Genomic DNA, 17,332 nt, shown 5'->3' with positions numbered 1-17,332 from the left:
AAAATCTGTCTTGACATCCAGGAAATCTCCTGGGCCTTTTAGACTTCAGAGAAGTTGCCTTCCTGTTGTGTTCTCCGATAACAGAGACTGAGATCAAACCCACTCGTAAATAACTAGATTTAATCAGTTTCCCTTGGAAAATGTTGATGTTTCTGCGCAGTTTTCAAAGTCTGGTTACCGAGAGAGCCTCGTAACAGCGGTTGTTTTTGTAGGGTGTTAAATAACTCCCCCCCGTTTCTCCAGCAATTCTGCCCCCATCGTCGTAATAAAATTCCTAGTTTACCCGCTCGAACTACTTGCAGAGGATGCACACAGGAGTGTCGAGGGCTCAGGAAGCTGCGCCGGATCTTGGGCCCGCGCAATACGTTTACACGCCACCAGTTAGATCACCTGTAACCTGGCAAGTGTCCGCAGAACCCGAGACACGTGTCTGAAATCGCCCTGTCTGCGGCCCGCCTGTCCACCCCGCCGGGCTAGCTGGGACTCTCCGTGCAGAGCAGCCAAGGGGGCTCCCGACCCTTTGAAACGCCTCTGACCCCCGGCTGAAGGAAATGCCTCCCCAGCTCGGGGCCTGGCCGCTGGCAGCACGCATAGGAAATCCTCCAGCTTTCAACCGGGAGCCGCTCAAGTGCTGCAAATCGTGTCAGGGGGTCAGAGTCATACAGGGACCCAGGGTCTAACCAGAACCCTCTCAGCGCGGCAGAGGCGCTGGCTTTTAGTTCTCTTGCCACAGCCTAGCCCCCGAGGAGGATTTCCGATTCCTTTGCAGGCTGGGGTTGGCTGCACCTCGGTCTCTGGTGCATGGGGGGGGCGGTATTTACACCCCACATTTCTGGGTGAAACTTTCCAAACAATTCTTAAAACTCATCCCCAGTTCTCTTTCCCACAAGCAGCACCTGCTGTTGGCTCTTGGTTGGTTTGTTGTTAAGCGACAGGTTTGGGGTGATGCTGTTTTCACTTGAGACATCCTGGATTTCCAAGCAGGGATGTGCAGGGGTGCAAAATACCCGGGGGGTTGTCAAAGAGACAAAATCTTACACCTGAGGTGGGGGGTGACAGCGGCTGGATTGTAGAGGGCAAATTCATGCTTCTGGAGAGAGAAGGGGGGATCTGTAGGGCTGGGGGACCAGGGTGTGTCCTCGTTTATTTTTGCAGGCTTGGCTTTTCCTGCCTCCCTGGGAGGCGCTTCTTGTGAGGTTTTCCCAGTCCGGTGACCAGATGTCCCGATTTTATAGGGACAGTCCCGATTTCGGGGTCTTTTTCTTATATAGGCTCCTATTACCTCCCATCCCCCTTCTGGATTTTTCACAGTTGCTGTCTGGTCACCCCTAGCTCCCAGTGTCTTGGGAAAGCAGGAGCCTGGACTTTGCTTGGGTCTTTGTGGGTAGCAAAAGCCAGGTCGCCTTCAGGGCCCCTTGGATTCATTATTTGCATGGCGAATGTGAAGCTCAAGCAAAGTCTATAAACAGCTGGGTGGCAAGTCGGTCTCGGTCTAGTTAAAGGTCCCCATAAAGCTGGCAGGTGCCTTCAGCTGATTTCTGTTGGGCTGCGGCCCCCAGGCATCCACACCGCGGAGATTTCCTGGGGTCTGGGGCCCGCCCGACCCGTCAGAAACAAGCACTGTCAGACAACCGGCCGCACTGGCTGGTGGCTGGGGCAGCGGGGACCAGGGCATGACTGGTTCTGCAGCTGATTGGCGACTGGGCCTTGGTCAAGCCACGTCGCGTCCACGTGCCTCAGTTTACCTATATTGCAAGTAAAGGGTAACGTGAGCTCTCCGCTTTGCAGAGGGCCGTGAGATCCTGGACTCCGAGAGAAGTGTGGGAGAGAGAGAGAGCGTGTGTGTGTGTGCACACACACCAAGCCTTTGTCCTTCTATTCTGAATTTGCAGTCAGACTAAGGCGGGAGAATTCAGATCTTTTTGAAAGCTCCGCGTCTTCTTTTCTTCCCTCTTTCAAGCAGAGCTGCCCAGTGGGGCCACGCGTCGCTGCTTTTATGCCCTGGCTCTTCCCTCGGGCACCTTCCTGCAGGCTGGAGTAGGCAGGTGGCTGGATGTTGAACCTGGACGCTTGTCCCCCCCCCCCCCCCCCCCGCGCCCCCAGCACCAGACTTGCTCTGTGAATGGCAGGCGGAGTTGGAGCCTTGCTCGCTTGGTTGCATTGTCCCCTGGGGGCAGGAGAAGGGCGCCCCAGCGATCCGAGGTGGGAGAAGCAGCTGGAGGAGGGCTGGGGGGGGGCTCCCCCCCGGGGGCTGAGCCAGCCCCTCCGCTGCGGGCAGGTCGCAGGGAGAAGTTGCTCACAGGCCTCCTGGCTGGGGCGCCGGAGTTTGAAAACAAGGAGGAGCCGCAGGCACCTTCGGTGTCATTGGAGGAAGCTTCTCCGAGGAGCTCATAAATACCGAGCCCGGGCTGCGGGGTGCAGCTCGGCCGGGGGCCCTGGATTACGGTGCCGGAGGGGGCAGCCAGGGAGCCCCGGGCGCTGCAGCGGGGCCGGAGCCAGGCGGCGGGGCGCGCTAGGGGCCCCGGGGGGTGTCCCGGCCATGGCTTCCCTGCTGGGCTCCTGCCCGTGGTCCGAGAGCCTGGAGTGCCCCGGCCTGGCTGCGGAGCTCCCGGAGGGGCTCTCCCCGCCGGCCGCGCACCGCTCCGCGGGGGAGAAGGGCTCGGAGCCCCGCATCCGGAGACCCATGAACGCCTTCATGGTGTGGGCGAAGGACGAGAGGAAGCGGCTGGCGGTGCAGAACCCGGACCTGCACAACGCGGAGCTCAGCAAGATGCTCGGTGAGCCGGAGCCCGCGGGCTGCCCGCGGGGCTGGCGGCCCGGATCCGCGCCCCGGTGGCCCCGCAGGGACCAGGGTCAGACCTGCGGGGAGGGGGGGGACCCCACGCTTCTGCACTGGGCTCGCCCCCCGTGACCTCCCCTGCCGGGCTGGACTCCCAGGTGCTCGCCTGGCCCAGACACAACAGCCCGGGCGGAGCGACTCCCGGCCCCGGTTCTGCGCTTTGTGTCCCGGATCCTGGCCGGGTTTGGGCGACCCCGCTCCGACTCCGGGCCCGGAGCACAGGGGGCAGAAAGAAGTCCCCGAGGCGCCTTATTGAAGTTGTCACGTTGGGTTAGTTTTGCGAACTCTTCAATCCGCCCCGTTCGTTAGCCCCAGGGGGCCCAGAGACACTGCCTGACCCAGGGGAAGCGGATCTTCGGGGCCATGGGGGTTTAATCCTAAAACAAAACCAGGGATTTATTCGGTCTTTTCTTTTCCCTTTCTCCAGTTGTGTGCTCGGGGGGAAATGCCCTTCCCGAACTGCCCGCAGCCCTTCATTGGCCCGGGTGGCTTCCCAGGGTGTAACTAACTTTCCTTCATTGGGTTTGTTTGTCTATGTGTGTCCAGCCCCGCAGGCTCTGGGGGGAAGGGGCAGATTATTTCCATCTTTCCCCTTGGAAACTGCCACCAGCGTTTGGGTCTGTTTCCTTTTATTTCGTGGTCAGACTCGGGGGCTGGAGGGCACGAAACGAGCTGCCCGCTTTGCAGGAACTCGGCTTGGTCTGATTCCAGAGCCAGGGGCTTTCCCCGCAGCTTGGGCAGGGCTGTGATTTAGTTTAAGGGCGCGAGCATCTGATCAAAGTGGTTGTTTAAAGGGGACACCAGCCACACGTGGCTCTCGCCCTCCCTCTCCAACCTCTTAATTTTTTGTTCTCCTGGGGGTGCCCACTCCCTAGAGCTGTAGGATTCGTGCAGTCCCCTACCCAACATTTTGTATAGGGTCATATCCTGCCTTGAGGCCAAATCCCACTTCATTTGGATTCAGAGGGTGTTTGACTATTGTTTGTACAAGACTAGGCTCTGTCCCTTGGTCCCAGCCAGTGCGCTCTGGGTGCTTAGGGAAACAGGCCCTCCATGCCCAGCGCAGATGCCACAGCTGTGGATTCTAAGCAGATTTTTGTTCCTTCCTTGTTGCAGGCAAGTCCTGGAAATCTCTGAGCCCTTCCCAGAAGAGACCTTACGTGGAGGAAGCGGAAAGACTGAGGGTGCAGCACATGCAAGATTACCCCAACTACAAATACCGGCCCAGGAGGAAGAAGCAGGTCAAGCGGATCTGCAAGCGAGTGGATCCAGGCTTTCTGCTGGGGAACCTCTCCAGGGATCAGAACTCGGTGCCGGAGAAGGGGGCCTGCGGCAGGACAGTGGGGGAAAAGGAGGGGCAGGGTGAGTACTCGCCTGGCCCAGTATTGCAGAGCATCAGGGGCTACAGGGAGGCCCAGGCCAGCCGCAGCAGCAGCACCAACATGGACACCTACCCCTACGGGTTGCCCACCCCGCCTGAGATGTCCCCTTTGGATGTGATAGACCCTGAGCAGAGCTTCTTCTCCTCCCCGTGCCCGGAGGAGCATCACCACCCCGATATGACTGGGGCCCCTTACTCTCCAGAGTACTCCCCCAGCCCCCTCCAGTGTAACCACCATCCCCTTGGCCCCATGTCCATCCCTCAACCCAGCACCTCCATGATCCCCCCAATCCCCAGCTGCCCCCCTCCTCCTCCTCCCACCTACTACACGCCAGCATTCCACCCTATCCACCCCCCCACCCTCCATGCCCATCTTGGTCAGCTCTCCCCACCCCCTGAACACCATGGCTTTGACAGCCTGGACCAGCTGAGCCAGGCAGAACTTCTGGGGGAGATGGACCGCAATGAGTTTGACCAGTATCTCAACACTCCCGGCCACTCAGACCACAGCGGGGTGATAATCAATGGACACGTCCAGGTGTCTCAGGTTGCAGGTGGCTCACCCTCTACAGAGACTAGCCTCATCTCCGTCCTAGCAGATGCCACTGCTACTTACTACAACAACTACAGCGTCTCTTAGGCCAGAAGGAGCAGGGCCTGTGGACTGGCTGAGGACAGACCCTACAGTATTACTGACATGGCTCCATGTACACAACAGCTGGTGGACACCTCGCTCCTCACCTCAGGGTTGCCAAATCAGAACTGAAACGGTTTGGGGGCCTCCTTTCTGTCCTAGGTAATGGATTTTGCTTCTCGGACATCCACTGGCATCAATATTAAATATCCTGCTTTAAAAGGTATTTGATATTCTGCTTCAGAAAAGGTCTGTGGTCAAGTCCCTTTTCCAAGCCAGCTGGTCACTGGCTACAGTCCTCCAACCAATTTATTGTATAAGCATGGCAAGTCTTTGGATGGTGGGTCTGATTTTTCAGTGGCACCGAGGCCCAGCTCCGTAAAGGTATTTAGGCTTCTAATTTCCAGGGATCTAGCCCAGAGCTCCCTCAATTCCAGCTGGATCCCATGGAGGCTGCAGATTCTCAGCTCCTCTGAAAAATCAGCCCCTGCCTCTTGTTCTGTGTCGCACTATGCCTTTGTGGTAGGGATGGGGGAAAAGCAAAGACATGGCAAAGGAGTTAATGTAACCCTCTGGTCAGTGTGTGCCGCCTTCTGGGCCTGCAGGCGTGACTCCTTTACTGTCCCTACCTACAGAACCTGGCTCTTCAAGCTGTAGTCGCTACTTCAGTAATGCAGGTTTCCAATTCCGGTCCCAGTATTGGCTAAGATGGTGACTGTCACAACCAGCTATTGCTGTACAGTGAGAATACGACCAGGTGATCGTGAATGTCCTGTTCTCCCGTAATTACCCTCTGTGAAGAGCTTTAACCAGAGACAGCTCTGAGGCTTTCATTCATAGCCATGTGTGTTTTCTGTTGGCCTGGTCTTGCATTCCCTATGTACTCCCGGAAGTGGCCGGGAGTTTTCGAGTGCGCACTAGCATAAGGAATGCAATTCCGGTGAAGTCACTGGACTTACAGTCCCTAGTGCCAGCAGTGTATTTGGTCCTGTGTATGCAAAGGAATCTAATCTAATCTGTTGCGCCCACATAGCCCTGCTCTGTGTCCCTTTGGCTCCTGAAACTTTTTGTGGATTTCAGTGGAACTCTGAGGATGTATGGAAGGAAAGATCAGACCCAAAGAAAGAAAGGTCTGACCCAGGGTGGAACCCTGATGTCATTCCCACCCCACCCCCCTGAACAACTTGAGTGGGAGAGGAGGTTCACAATAACTGGAACTGTGGTGCAGTGACACAACATGATCTTGTGACAATAGACTGACTGCTAGCTGCTCCAGTCCTAAGGTTGTGGCTCAGCTTCTGTTTGAAGCTGAATTTTGCGCACTCTATAAAATTCAGCTTGACTTTTCTTTAAACAGAGTTTCCCTGAGCTCTGATCCTGCTTTCACTGAGTTAAATGGGAGCAAGATCGGTCCCTGCCTGAGTCACTACAAGTAATTTCCCATGTACGTAGCCATGGGTGGCCTTCGTAATAGCTACTCTTAAGGCCAAGAACCTGAGTAATATCCCATCATGTCCCCTTTACCTGAGGCTACAGCTGGAAAGAATTTATTGTGATGAGCACTTTGGAAAAGAGGTGATACGGAGCAGACACATTTGTATCAAGCATCATTTGAAGGCAAATACTTAATGTTTAGAAATGAAATGCCCACTCTTTACATCAGTATATTATTGGTTGTAATATAACTGTACATTGATTTGTATGTTCCATTATTTCTCCGTCGTATTTTGTATTGCTCTTTTTTCATAAAGATGACATTTTATTTTAAATCAGTTATGTATCATGATTAATCTTAGGGTTACTGTATGACATTTGGTTATGATTAGTTAGTAGCATGGTTATGATTTTCTGGTTTCAATCCTGAGTGCGTAATTAATTGCAAATGATAATATAATTGCAAATAATACTTTAAAAAACCACAACTTTTAAGCTAACACTTTCCATCTTTTTTGTGTGTGACTCTTATGCATTTTGAATGCGTGTAGATATGAGTTCGCATAAAATATTTAATTTAAATAAATATGTTTTTATACAATGACTGTTTTGTCATTTAGATTGCTGGACAAAACTGCTCAAAGGGAAAGCATTTATTGTGCTCGATGGTGCTTTGGGTTTTTTTTAATTTTCAGCTAAACTTTTCTTCTTTTTTTGTTTTGGTTTGTTTGTTTGTTTGTTTTTAATAAAAGGGGCCTGTGGCCATCTTTAAAAATTGTGTGATCCGGGACTAATTTAAGTCACAATTTGAAATATTTTTTCCCTTTCCAATGTATCAGTGGAAGTCTCATTAAGGGACCTGATTGTGCATTCCTGCTTACCCAAAGCACCCTTCGATATCAGAGTTTTGTGTAGGTGAGGATTGCAGGATCCAATCCAGGCACAATTTGGGGGTCCACTGAAGTTAATGGGGAATTTGCCATTGACTTGGCATAGGAGTGGACCTCAAAATATGTAGACTGTTTTGCTGAATATAATATGAGTCTATAGGGCACGATTCTTATTTGCACTAAGGACACTTTACACTAAACATTTACACCCCTTATGAGCCTTCCTTTACATTGCCAGAGTGATGTAAAGGGGCCTTGGAGAATCAGGGCGAATAGTCTCCAAAGGTGAAGTTGTGGGTGTGAAATGTAAGAAGTGTGAAAGAGGGGAGGTAAGAAACGCAGGGGTGTGTGATGGATGGGTTTCAAATTGTAACTCTGAGACATAGTGGGTGAAGAGCTCTACAGACAGAGCCAGATCGCTCTCTACTCAACTAGTGTAACAGACGAGAGTTTAGCCCTTATCCCTCACCTGATCCTGCAGGCCAAACCTACAGCCCATCCATGCAAAACTTTACTTGAAGCTTTGCCTTGTAAGGACTTTGAAATCGGGTCCATGGACTCATATACGTCTGTAAGGCCTCTTTCTTCCCCTCAGATCCATGGGTCAGGAGCCAATTTTCCGAGACATCTTGTGATGGGTGACTATGAATTCTGAGAGGAGTGAGTCTTGGGGGAGTCCAAACTAATCAATTTCACCGGCTTTATATGCTCCAGACCAAGCATTCTCATGATACCCTAATATCTATACAACAAGGCCAGAAGGGTGACCGACACTAAGGAAAGCTACCTAGAAATCCATTGCTCACTGACACAGCCTCTTCTTTGGTTTCTGCTCCTCAGCATACACACTTCTGTGGCTATGATGCGTCTGTATTGTTCAAGTGAGTTTTGATAAGTATTAGGGACACAATATACTACGCTCAAACTCTCTGCATGTGGTTTGAGAGAACTATACCAGAAGGAGCACTTTGCAAGATGTTTTGCAATCATGAGTGAATTAACCCTCACAATCCTGCAGAGTCGATATTCCTAACCCCATTTTACAAGTTGGGAAACTGAGGCATAGAGGAATTAAGTAATTGGCCCAAGGTCACATAGCGAGTTAGGAGCAGAGTCAGTACTGGGTCCTACACCTCCAGACTCCTATTTCCATGCTCCAACCACAATACCAGGCTGACACTCAGATGATAGGGATGACTTCAAAGCAAGAGAGCATCAGAGCCATAAAAGGAAGTCTCCTTTATCAAATGTGGGATAGATTCCAAATTCATAGGGTAGCTTGGAAGTGAACTCAAGCTGCAAAATCCAATCTGGATTTAGTTTTCGAATACCCCAGCTTTTGGGGCTTCTTTGATTCAGGAGTTCTAGTCAGCTCCTGGGAAAGAGAAGAGGGTGCATGCAAAATTCAAAATGTAGGGTGAGATTTTCAAAAACAAGATTTCCATTGACTTGTAAGGTGACTTCTGTTCCTGGGTCAGATTGGTGCTTCTGCAAATCCTACCCCACTAGCCCCATTGAAAGTCAGTGGGTTTTGTACTTCTAAGTCACCTAAGTGCTTTTGAAAATCCCCCATGTAGTCTTTCAGCTGAAGTAGTGAGGGCTCATGCATGTAGATCTGGAGATTGCAGGTTTAAATGCTGCAAACAGACCGAGCAGGGTTGGTTATAGTAGAACCCATACTAGAGTGACCAGACAGCAAATGTGAAAAATCAGGACAGGAGGTGGGGGGTAATAGGAGCCTATAGACCCAAAAATTGGGACTGTAGCTATAAAATCAGGACACCTGGTCACCCTAACCCATACCCCAATCAGTATTGGGCCTCATTGAGCTAGGGGCTTAAAGCACAGAGACAGACGTGTTCCCTGTCCCAAACAGCCTGCAATCTGATTTGATAGTAAAGAAGCAGCCTGATTTCTCCTCCCATCTCATAGGCAGAGTCTTGTTTCCTGAACAGAGATTATGTAATGACCACCGAGGAGCATCTCACCAGCGGCCTACGTTAGGAGTAGATCTGTCTAAGGAGGTAAGGATAGCAGCGCCCCCTGAAGGCAGTCTGGATTCCTGGTGAGTGCAAGGATGCAAACTGCTCTTTTATCCAAACCAATCGGTCTCCCAGCCCAGCAACGGTACAAACAACAGACATGCACCAAAGCCTCACAAGGAAATTAGAGCTTGGGGCTTGTAACAAGCCAACAAAGCTCCCATCATGAGTCTCTGGGTAAGTTATAACCAGGTATTACATTATTTGTATCTAATGCAGATATTGGATCTAATTTTCTGGGCCGCCCAGTTCCCATTGACGTCACGTGGAGCAATGGGTGCTCAGCACCTCAGAAAAATCACATCCGGTGCAACTTACCTATTGGTCTGAAGATGTAACAGGTATTTTTTAAGCCCTCTAATCCATCTTGCAGGGCAGAAGCTAGCTTAATCCTTGATTTAACTCGGCTGACTTCTGTGACGTTATGGAAGGGATGACTTTGTGCCCCCTTCTTTAAAACAGAATAACGCGAGGAAAAGCAGTGTGAGTCTCCCACACACCTTACTTGTAGCAGAGCTGGGCTGAATCGAAAACCTTGGATGCTGGGAGAATTTGGATCTGAATTCGAACGCTGGGTTTGACTCTATAATAGACAAAACTGGCACATTGGGCACACCCGTACTTTGGGGAAATCTGTTTCTGTATCAGAGCCTGGTCACGGGGGTGGTTTCTGCAGCAGAAAAATTCGTGATCAGTGCCATCAACCCATCTCCTGACCGTCTTAATAGTCACAGCAAAACTGAGTTTTCTGTTTTCGTCCTAGGTAGCTAACTCTGCAAAGTCAGCACTCTTGGGAATTTATTTCTAGCTGTAGGGTTTCAGTGGTGCCGGAATGGCACCCTGGAAGGCACAGTCCCTTATTTACTCGCCAAACAGGGCATGAGCAAGTGGTAGCCTCCCACTCAGTCCTCCAACAACGTTTCTCAAATCAGACCTGCAGGGACCATTTCCCCTCTGTGGGGCAGGGACTCTCAATCCCTCACTCTGTGTAGGTACAGCACGTTGCAGAATAGGGCTCCAATCTGAGATGGGGGCTACTGGCAAATAAATAAATAGCCATCTGACATGGTAAGGAACATCCTGCCATCTCTAGGTCCACTCAGTCCTTGGCCTGTGCTGCAAATACCAAGGAGAGCCCAGTACGAGCCTACTGTGGTGGCGGCTTTTGTGATGTGGCCATCTCAGAGCTCAGCTTGTTCCACATTGATACCCTATGCGGGTCTGTCTTTCCCCTGCAGCAGTTGGCCACTCTCCCCAGAACGACCTAGCGTGAGGCTTCATCTTTGCACCAGGCTGGCAATGATTCTCCATCTCCTGCTCCTAAGATGCGTCGGGCGTCTCCTCCGGGTTGCACTGGGTGGGAAGTGAAAATGAAAATAAGCCCAGGGGGAATTCAAACCCTATCTCTACTGCAGGTTTTTGGCATGGATCCAGGGCAGGGATGGAAGGGAGGAGGAGGAGAATTGGAAAAGTCACCTATAGCCTTGGGCTGGGGCCTCAAAGACCACTGTTTGAACCAGCAGGGCAGCGGTTTTCTACACTACATTCAAGCTGCAGTCAATATTTTTGTTGTGCAAGTTGCACTGTGAGTAACTCTGAGCAATCATGACCTCACCCTTCCCGGATAGCCCTGGAATTCAGTCCGTCTGGGAGTTAGTGTGTGTCATACGCCTGGCCTCCCAGGAGAACCAATTTCCTTTAAATGCACAGAACAGGTGGTGATTCTTCTCAGTCACTGAGGCCAGAATTGCTGAAGCTGAATCTGTCCTAACTCAGCCCCTATGGGGAAGGAGGGGCCACCAACCCTTTTCTGTGCCTCTTTGATTGACGTCTGACCAGATCTCATTTTGTCCGAGATGTCAGAGGAGAGAAGGTTGAGTGAGAATCAACCTAGCTATGTGGGGGGTCATTTATTGAGTAGTCAGTAGGCCCAGCTGGTGTAACATGGCCTCGCTGTCTTGCATCCTGTGTGTTTAGTGTGGACGTGGCACAGTCCAGCCCCAAGGAGACTAGATTCTAAAGCGGGACCCGACAGTTCAGAAGCACCATATGCTGGGTTGCTGTTGCTCACCGAATCCCAAGTTGGGGGTGGATATTTTCAGTGGAACCCCAGTTGGCTTAATTCGAGGTGGGGAGTGACCATTTGTCACAGGAGGAGAGGATTTTTAAGGTCAGGCTTGACAAAGCCCTGGCTGGGATGATTTAGTTGGGGTTGGTCCTGCTTTGAGCAGGGGGTTGGACTAGATGACTTCCTGAGGTCCCTTCCAACTCTGACATTCTATGATTCTATGATTTGCAAGTGGCAACAGCAGCCTGGATAGCAAAATCAGTCAAGCATAGGCAACGCCCTCACGGGTGGGAGAGGCTCTCATCGCAGCAGTCCTATCATTTGGAAAGAAGGCTGGTGCTGTGGTCAAGGAGAACTAGGTACATATTGTACACGCCAGCTTTTCAACAGCAGGAAATGGGTTTTGGCAGTAGTTTTTTAGCTATCTGCTTCTGCGTTGGTGGGGAGGGATAGCTCAGATGTTTGAGCATTAGCCTGCTAAATCCAGGGTTTTGAGTTCAATCCTTGAGGGGGCCATTTGGGGATTGGTCCTGCTTTGAGCAGCGGGTTGAACTAGATGATCTCCTGAGGTCCCTTCCAACCCTAATAATCTATGATATCCCAGTGCTGCCACAGACTTTCTGGGTGACCCCAGGCAAGTTACTTCACCTCTCTGTGCCTCAGTTTCCCCATCTATAAAATGGGGATAAGAATGATCCCTTTGTCTGTGTTCTCTATTGAAGCCTGGTCTACACTGAAAAAATATGTTGGTCAGGGGTACAAAAAAAACCCACCTGCCCTGACACAGCTTTGCTGACACTCCCCTCCCCCCGTGCAGGCACAGCTAGGTTGACAGGAGACTGCTTGTGGCAACAGGGCTAATTTTGTTTGGGGTAGTGGTGTTCCCTGTCTGCTGGTGCAGGCTGAGGCTACAGCGACATAGCTGTGCCAGTATGGCTCTGTAGCACAGGTATGGCCTTACGCTAAGCTCTTTGGGGCAAGGATTGTCTCTTACTATGGGTATGTCTACACTTGAACTGGAGGTGCAATTCCCAGCTGAAGTAGACTTACCTATGCTAAAAATAGCAGTTTGGCTGCAGCTGTATGGTTGGTGGGCTGGGTTTGCTGCCCCGTGTACAAACCCGTCCAGGGTCCTTAGAGTTCTGAGTCCTTTACAAGGGAGTGGGGATATCATTGTCCCTGTATTACAGGTATGGAAATGGAGGCATAGAGAGATGAAGGGACTTGCCTGAACTTGCACTGTGAGTCAGTGGTGGAGACCCCTGATCTTCTGGTTCCCAGCCACAGGCCCTGCTTTATTGGACCCGCTGAATGCTGTGAATACAATGAGGTGGGGTTGTTTTCTCCTTTCACTCGGAGTGGAGTTTTGGTGGGGGAATAGAACTCGTAACAGGAAGATTTTCTCTCGCTCCTTATTGTGGGGCCACACCTCCCTTCGGGGCCGGTGTAACCACTAGGTGAACTAGGCAGCCACCAAGGGCACCAAGATTTGGAGGTGCCAAAAAGCAGTGTCCCCCATATTTTTTACACTACTGTATTCATTTTTGAAAGTTTATATATAATAAACGATGCTCTGAGAGGGGGAGGTGGGGGGTGATGCAAGGTGGAAGTTTCGCCTAGGGCACAAAAGATCCTTGCACTGGCCCTGCCTGTCCCATACCAGCCCAGCAAGCCCTTACTCCGGGAGCTCTCCCGGTCTGGACAATGAGAGTTTTCTCCCTGAGTTAGGACATCAGGCTCAGGCCCTCCCTTGATTAAGAGGAGGGAATGAGACAAGCTGCTGAGTCTTTTCCTGCTGAGCGCTGCCAATGGGAGCTGCAGGGAGTGCGGGGAGGATGTGCCCAGAGCTGAGTGTTTCCTGCCTGATAACGCCAGCCCCTCCTGCCGGATGTTATGAGTCCGGGTCCTACCTTCACGATTCAAGTAAAGGACCGAGGGAAAACCTGGCTGTTTATGTCAAGAAAAAATAACTTCTCCCTCCATACAATTCTGGAACTCCCAAGTTTTCCCTTGCTAGCTCCCTCTCACCTCCCCGGGACAAAATGCTGGGAAAATGAAAACAGGCTCAAAGGCACAAAGCAGGAGCTGGGTGCCAATGGAGGAAAGCACAGAGGCGCTCCTTGAAATGTGCAAATGGTGGGCCCCTCCCTCATAGGGTGACCAGACAGCAAATGTGAAAAGTCGGGGCAGGAGGTGGCGGGTAATAGGAGCCTATATAGGAAAAAGACTCCAAAATTGGGACTGTCCCTATAAAATTGGGACATCTGGTCACCCTACTCCCTCATGTCTGTTATGAAGCAGAAGTCGGGCAGAACAAGAGTGTGGATCTGAATGCAGTGGGCCGGACTCTGTACTCAGTTACTCTGGTGTAAAACTGGAGTCACTTCACTGAAATCAGTTGAGTTACTCTGGAGTGCCCCCCATGTTAACAGAGAGTGTGATCTGCCCCCATCCCTTTATAATAGGGTGAAACAAGCACTCAAGTCTGATGACTCCTGAACGCACAGATTCCAATGGGAACTTTCCCAGCAATCACAGTGTTCACATTTGGAGTTCAGATTCTGTTGCAGAGAGAGGCTTAGGCTGTGAATGCTGATCCCAACCCAGATCCAGGGCTGGAAATTGGCTTCAGGCCCATCTCTGAGATAAAGGACCTCAGTGACTAATAAGCAAGATGAGAGTGGGTGACAGAAGCATTGTTGAGGAATGGTGAGTGGGGAACACTTGTCTGGGAGGTTTTAAGCAGGGGAAGCCAGCTGGTGGGTGGAGAGGGAATGGCACCCAACTCAGTAGGCAAATACCATAATTTCTCTAAAAATCTGTAAACACCAGCCCAGGCTGGGACCTCTTTTTTATTTGTAATTGAGCCTTTTGTGCTGCCTCCCTCTCTCTTTTATGCAGCAGGGCTGGGCTCCAGAACAAGACAGTGCTGTGAAAAGCAGAATGACACTTCTGCCATTCCTAGATGGACGTGAAATGACGTTCTTCCTAGTAGATAGAGTATGCACGGTGAAGGGCCTCGGTGTCATTGATAAAGCAGCGCGTGTGGCAAAGCCCGTTATGGTGACAGTCCTTCAGGCTTCCACTCTGGATCTCAGCATGCTTTGCAGAGGTGAGCAGTCTCCTTAACCCTACTTCACAGGTGGGGAAGCTGAGGGGCACGGACCTGCCTGAGATCACATAACCAAGTCATTTCAGTAAAAGGGTGGTGAAGCACTGAACTGGGTTACCTAGGGAGGTGGTGGAATCTCCATCCTTAGAGGTTTTTAAGGCCCAGCTTGACAAAGCCCTGGCTGGGATGATTTAGTTGGGGTTGGTCCTGCTTTGAGCAGGGAGTTGGACTAGATGACCTCCTGAGGTCCCTTCCAACCCTAATATTCTATGGTTCTATGATTCCAGAGCTGGAGGTGGAACCCAGTCACTTGCATTGTCCCATGCTGCGTGTCCTGAAAGGGTGAAATCCTGGACCCACTGGAATCAATGGGAGTGTTGCTGTGGACTTCAGAGTAGCCTGGATTTCACCCTAAGTGTTTTCAGTTGTACAGAGCTGCTCCGGGAAGCTGTAAGATCAGAACAATGATCCGGGAAGCCTGTCTTTGGTGGACAGGTGGAACATTTCAACACACATAAAGATAGTTAAGATCCAGGCAGACTGTGAAGAGCTACAAAAGGATCTCTCAGAACTGGGTGATTGGGCAACAAAATGGCAGATGAAATTTATTGTTGATAAATGCAAAGTAAAGCATAATCCCAACTATACGTATAAAATGATGGGGTCTAAATTAGCTGTTACCACTCAACAAAGAGATCGTGGAGTCATTGTGGGTAGTTCACTGAAAACGTCTGCTCAATGTGCAGCAGCAGTCAAAAAAGCCAGCAGAATGCTTAGAATCATTAAGAAAGGGATAGATAATAGGACAGAAAATATCATGTTGCCTTTATATAAATCCATCACACCCACATCTTGAATAGTGCATGCAGATGTGGTCGTCCCATCTCAAAAAAGATATATAGGAATTGGAAAATATTCAGAAAAGGGCAACAAAATGATTAGGGGTCTGGAATGGCTTCCGTCTGAGGAGAGATTAATAAAACTGGGACTTTTCAGCTTGGAAAAGAAACAGCTAAGTGGAGATATGATTGAGGTCTATAAAATCATGACTGGTGCAGCGAAAGTAGATAAGGAAGAGTTGTTTACTACATCTCATAACACAAGACCTAGGGCTCACCAAATGAAATGAATAGGTAGCAGGGTCAAAACAAATAAAAGGAAGTATTTCTTCACACAATGCACAGTCAACCTGTGGAACTCCTTGCCAGAGGATGTTGTGAAGGCCAAGACCATAACAGGATTCAAAAAAGAACTAGATAAATTCATGGAGGATAGGTCCATCAATGGCTATTAGCCAGGGTGGGCAGGAATGATGTCCCTAGCCTCTGTTTGCCAGAAGCTGGGAATGGATGGCAGAGAACGGATCACTTGATGATTACCTGCTCTAATCATTCCCTCTGGGGCACCTGGCATTGGCCACTGTTGGAAGACAGGATAGTGGGCTAGATGGACCCTTGGTCTGACCCAGTAGGGCCGTTCTTATGTTCTTACTTTAACCCGGGGGCGGGGGGAGAGAGAGGCAGAGATCTCCCCCCTCACCCATTGTGGGGCACAGAGAGGAGCCAGAAGAAAGGAGATGAAATGGCCTTGAAGAGGGACAGCTCCACAGCATTCTCCATTCTCAGTCACAGCTTGGGGTGAGGGGGATCTCCATGGACACCATCCCAGGTGCGGGGGGAGTTCTGTGGATTTGGGAGGCATGTGTGGCAGGTAATGTGCAGCCGAATAGCAGTCAAGCTGCTGGACATAGGGTTGTGGTGAAGAATGAGGGTTTTTAAAGCATCAGGATGGAGCTTTGAACTGCCTGCAGCCCATACACCCACGCACGCCACACGCTCTTCCGCTAGCCCGTCCCAGCCACCATTGCTAAGAGACACTCCCTGGCCCAGCTCAGCCCTGCCCTGTTGTTATTTGCTCTCCTTTGCAGGCCCCCGTGCGCCTGCCGTGTCACTCAGCCCCGAGAGCTTCAGAGCTAACAAAACATCAGACACAGTCTGTGCACTCAGGAAGGAAAGCTGCCCATGTGACAGGGTTAGTCAGATTTCTATCCGCTCCTTCCCTAGGATCCCAGGCAGCAGGGGAGGCTGCTGACCAAACACCAATGGAGGTGGCAGATTCTGACTCGCCTTGCTGCCGGGCTGGCTGTCGGGAGCACACATCCAGGGGTGGCAGGGCCCCTAGGGAACAGCTTGGCAATGCCTCCCTTCTTCACATACCTGGCCCTAAAATCTGGTTTTCGCTCCCATCTTCCTGCCCTGAGATCTTCAAAAATGTGGTTAATGTTTCCCTGTGAATTTCCTGCAGGTGAAAAGTGCTAGATGTACAGTCTCTGCAGAGGGAAGTCCTTGCGGTAGCCACAGCTCAGGTGCAATTTGGGTAGTAGCAAGACAAGCTTCCCCTCTCTGCCTTTGAATCCTGATTCGAAATCCGTTGAGGCCACTGACTGCAGCAGGCTTTGGATCAGATCCCTAATGTCCTGAAGCCCGGACCTGGAGGGACCAGCTCCTGGGAAGAAGAGACATTTAATTCTCCATAGCCTGTTCTATCCTTGTTTTCTCAGGCGTCATACAGTACCAGGCGAACCGAGGCTGTTACAATCCAGACCACACGTCTGCTGAGACGTGCCATGAAATCCCTTCCATTGTGTGGAGTTCAGATTTGTTTCTGGCACTGATTGACAGTAGAACATTTTCTCCAAATGAACAATGGAAGACGTTGGGGCTACAGGTTACAGCAGGAGTCAGGAATCCCAGCTCTGCCACTTACTGTCTGGGTGACCAAGGGCATGTCTCCAGGCCTCAGTTCACCCCACATATGTTGCGTGGGATGATGTCTGCGTCACTGAGATGCTGGGAGGTTTGATTCGTTTGTTTGTTTAAGTAATATTCTTAAAGCTCTTAGAGATTCTTGGATGAAAGGTGCTATCAAAGGA

General features: G+C 50.8%; 1 protein-coding gene across 1 annotated transcript; it reads left to right on the top strand.

Annotated features, from left to right (window-relative positions):
* The first annotated feature begins 2,501 nt into the window (after positions 1-2,501).
* Positions 2,502-6,892, top strand: SOX7 (SRY-box transcription factor 7). Its single transcript, XM_030555196.1, has 2 exons — positions 2,502-2,777; positions 3,956-6,892. Exons 1-2 carry the CDS (start codon positions 2,540-2,542, stop codon positions 4,858-4,860), a joined length of 1,143 nt encoding a protein of 380 aa, XP_030411056.1. The 5' UTR covers positions 2,502-2,539; the 3' UTR covers positions 4,861-6,892.
* The last annotated feature ends 10,440 nt before the right edge of the window (positions 6,893-17,332 follow it).

The sequence above is a fragment of the Gopherus evgoodei genome, chromosome 3 (genome assembly GCF_007399415.2).
Source record: "Gopherus evgoodei ecotype Sinaloan lineage chromosome 3, rGopEvg1_v1.p, whole genome shotgun sequence".
Taxonomy (NCBI): Eukaryota; Metazoa; Chordata; order Testudines; family Testudinidae; genus Gopherus; species Gopherus evgoodei.
This window is presented reverse-complemented; position numbering and strand designations above follow the sequence as displayed.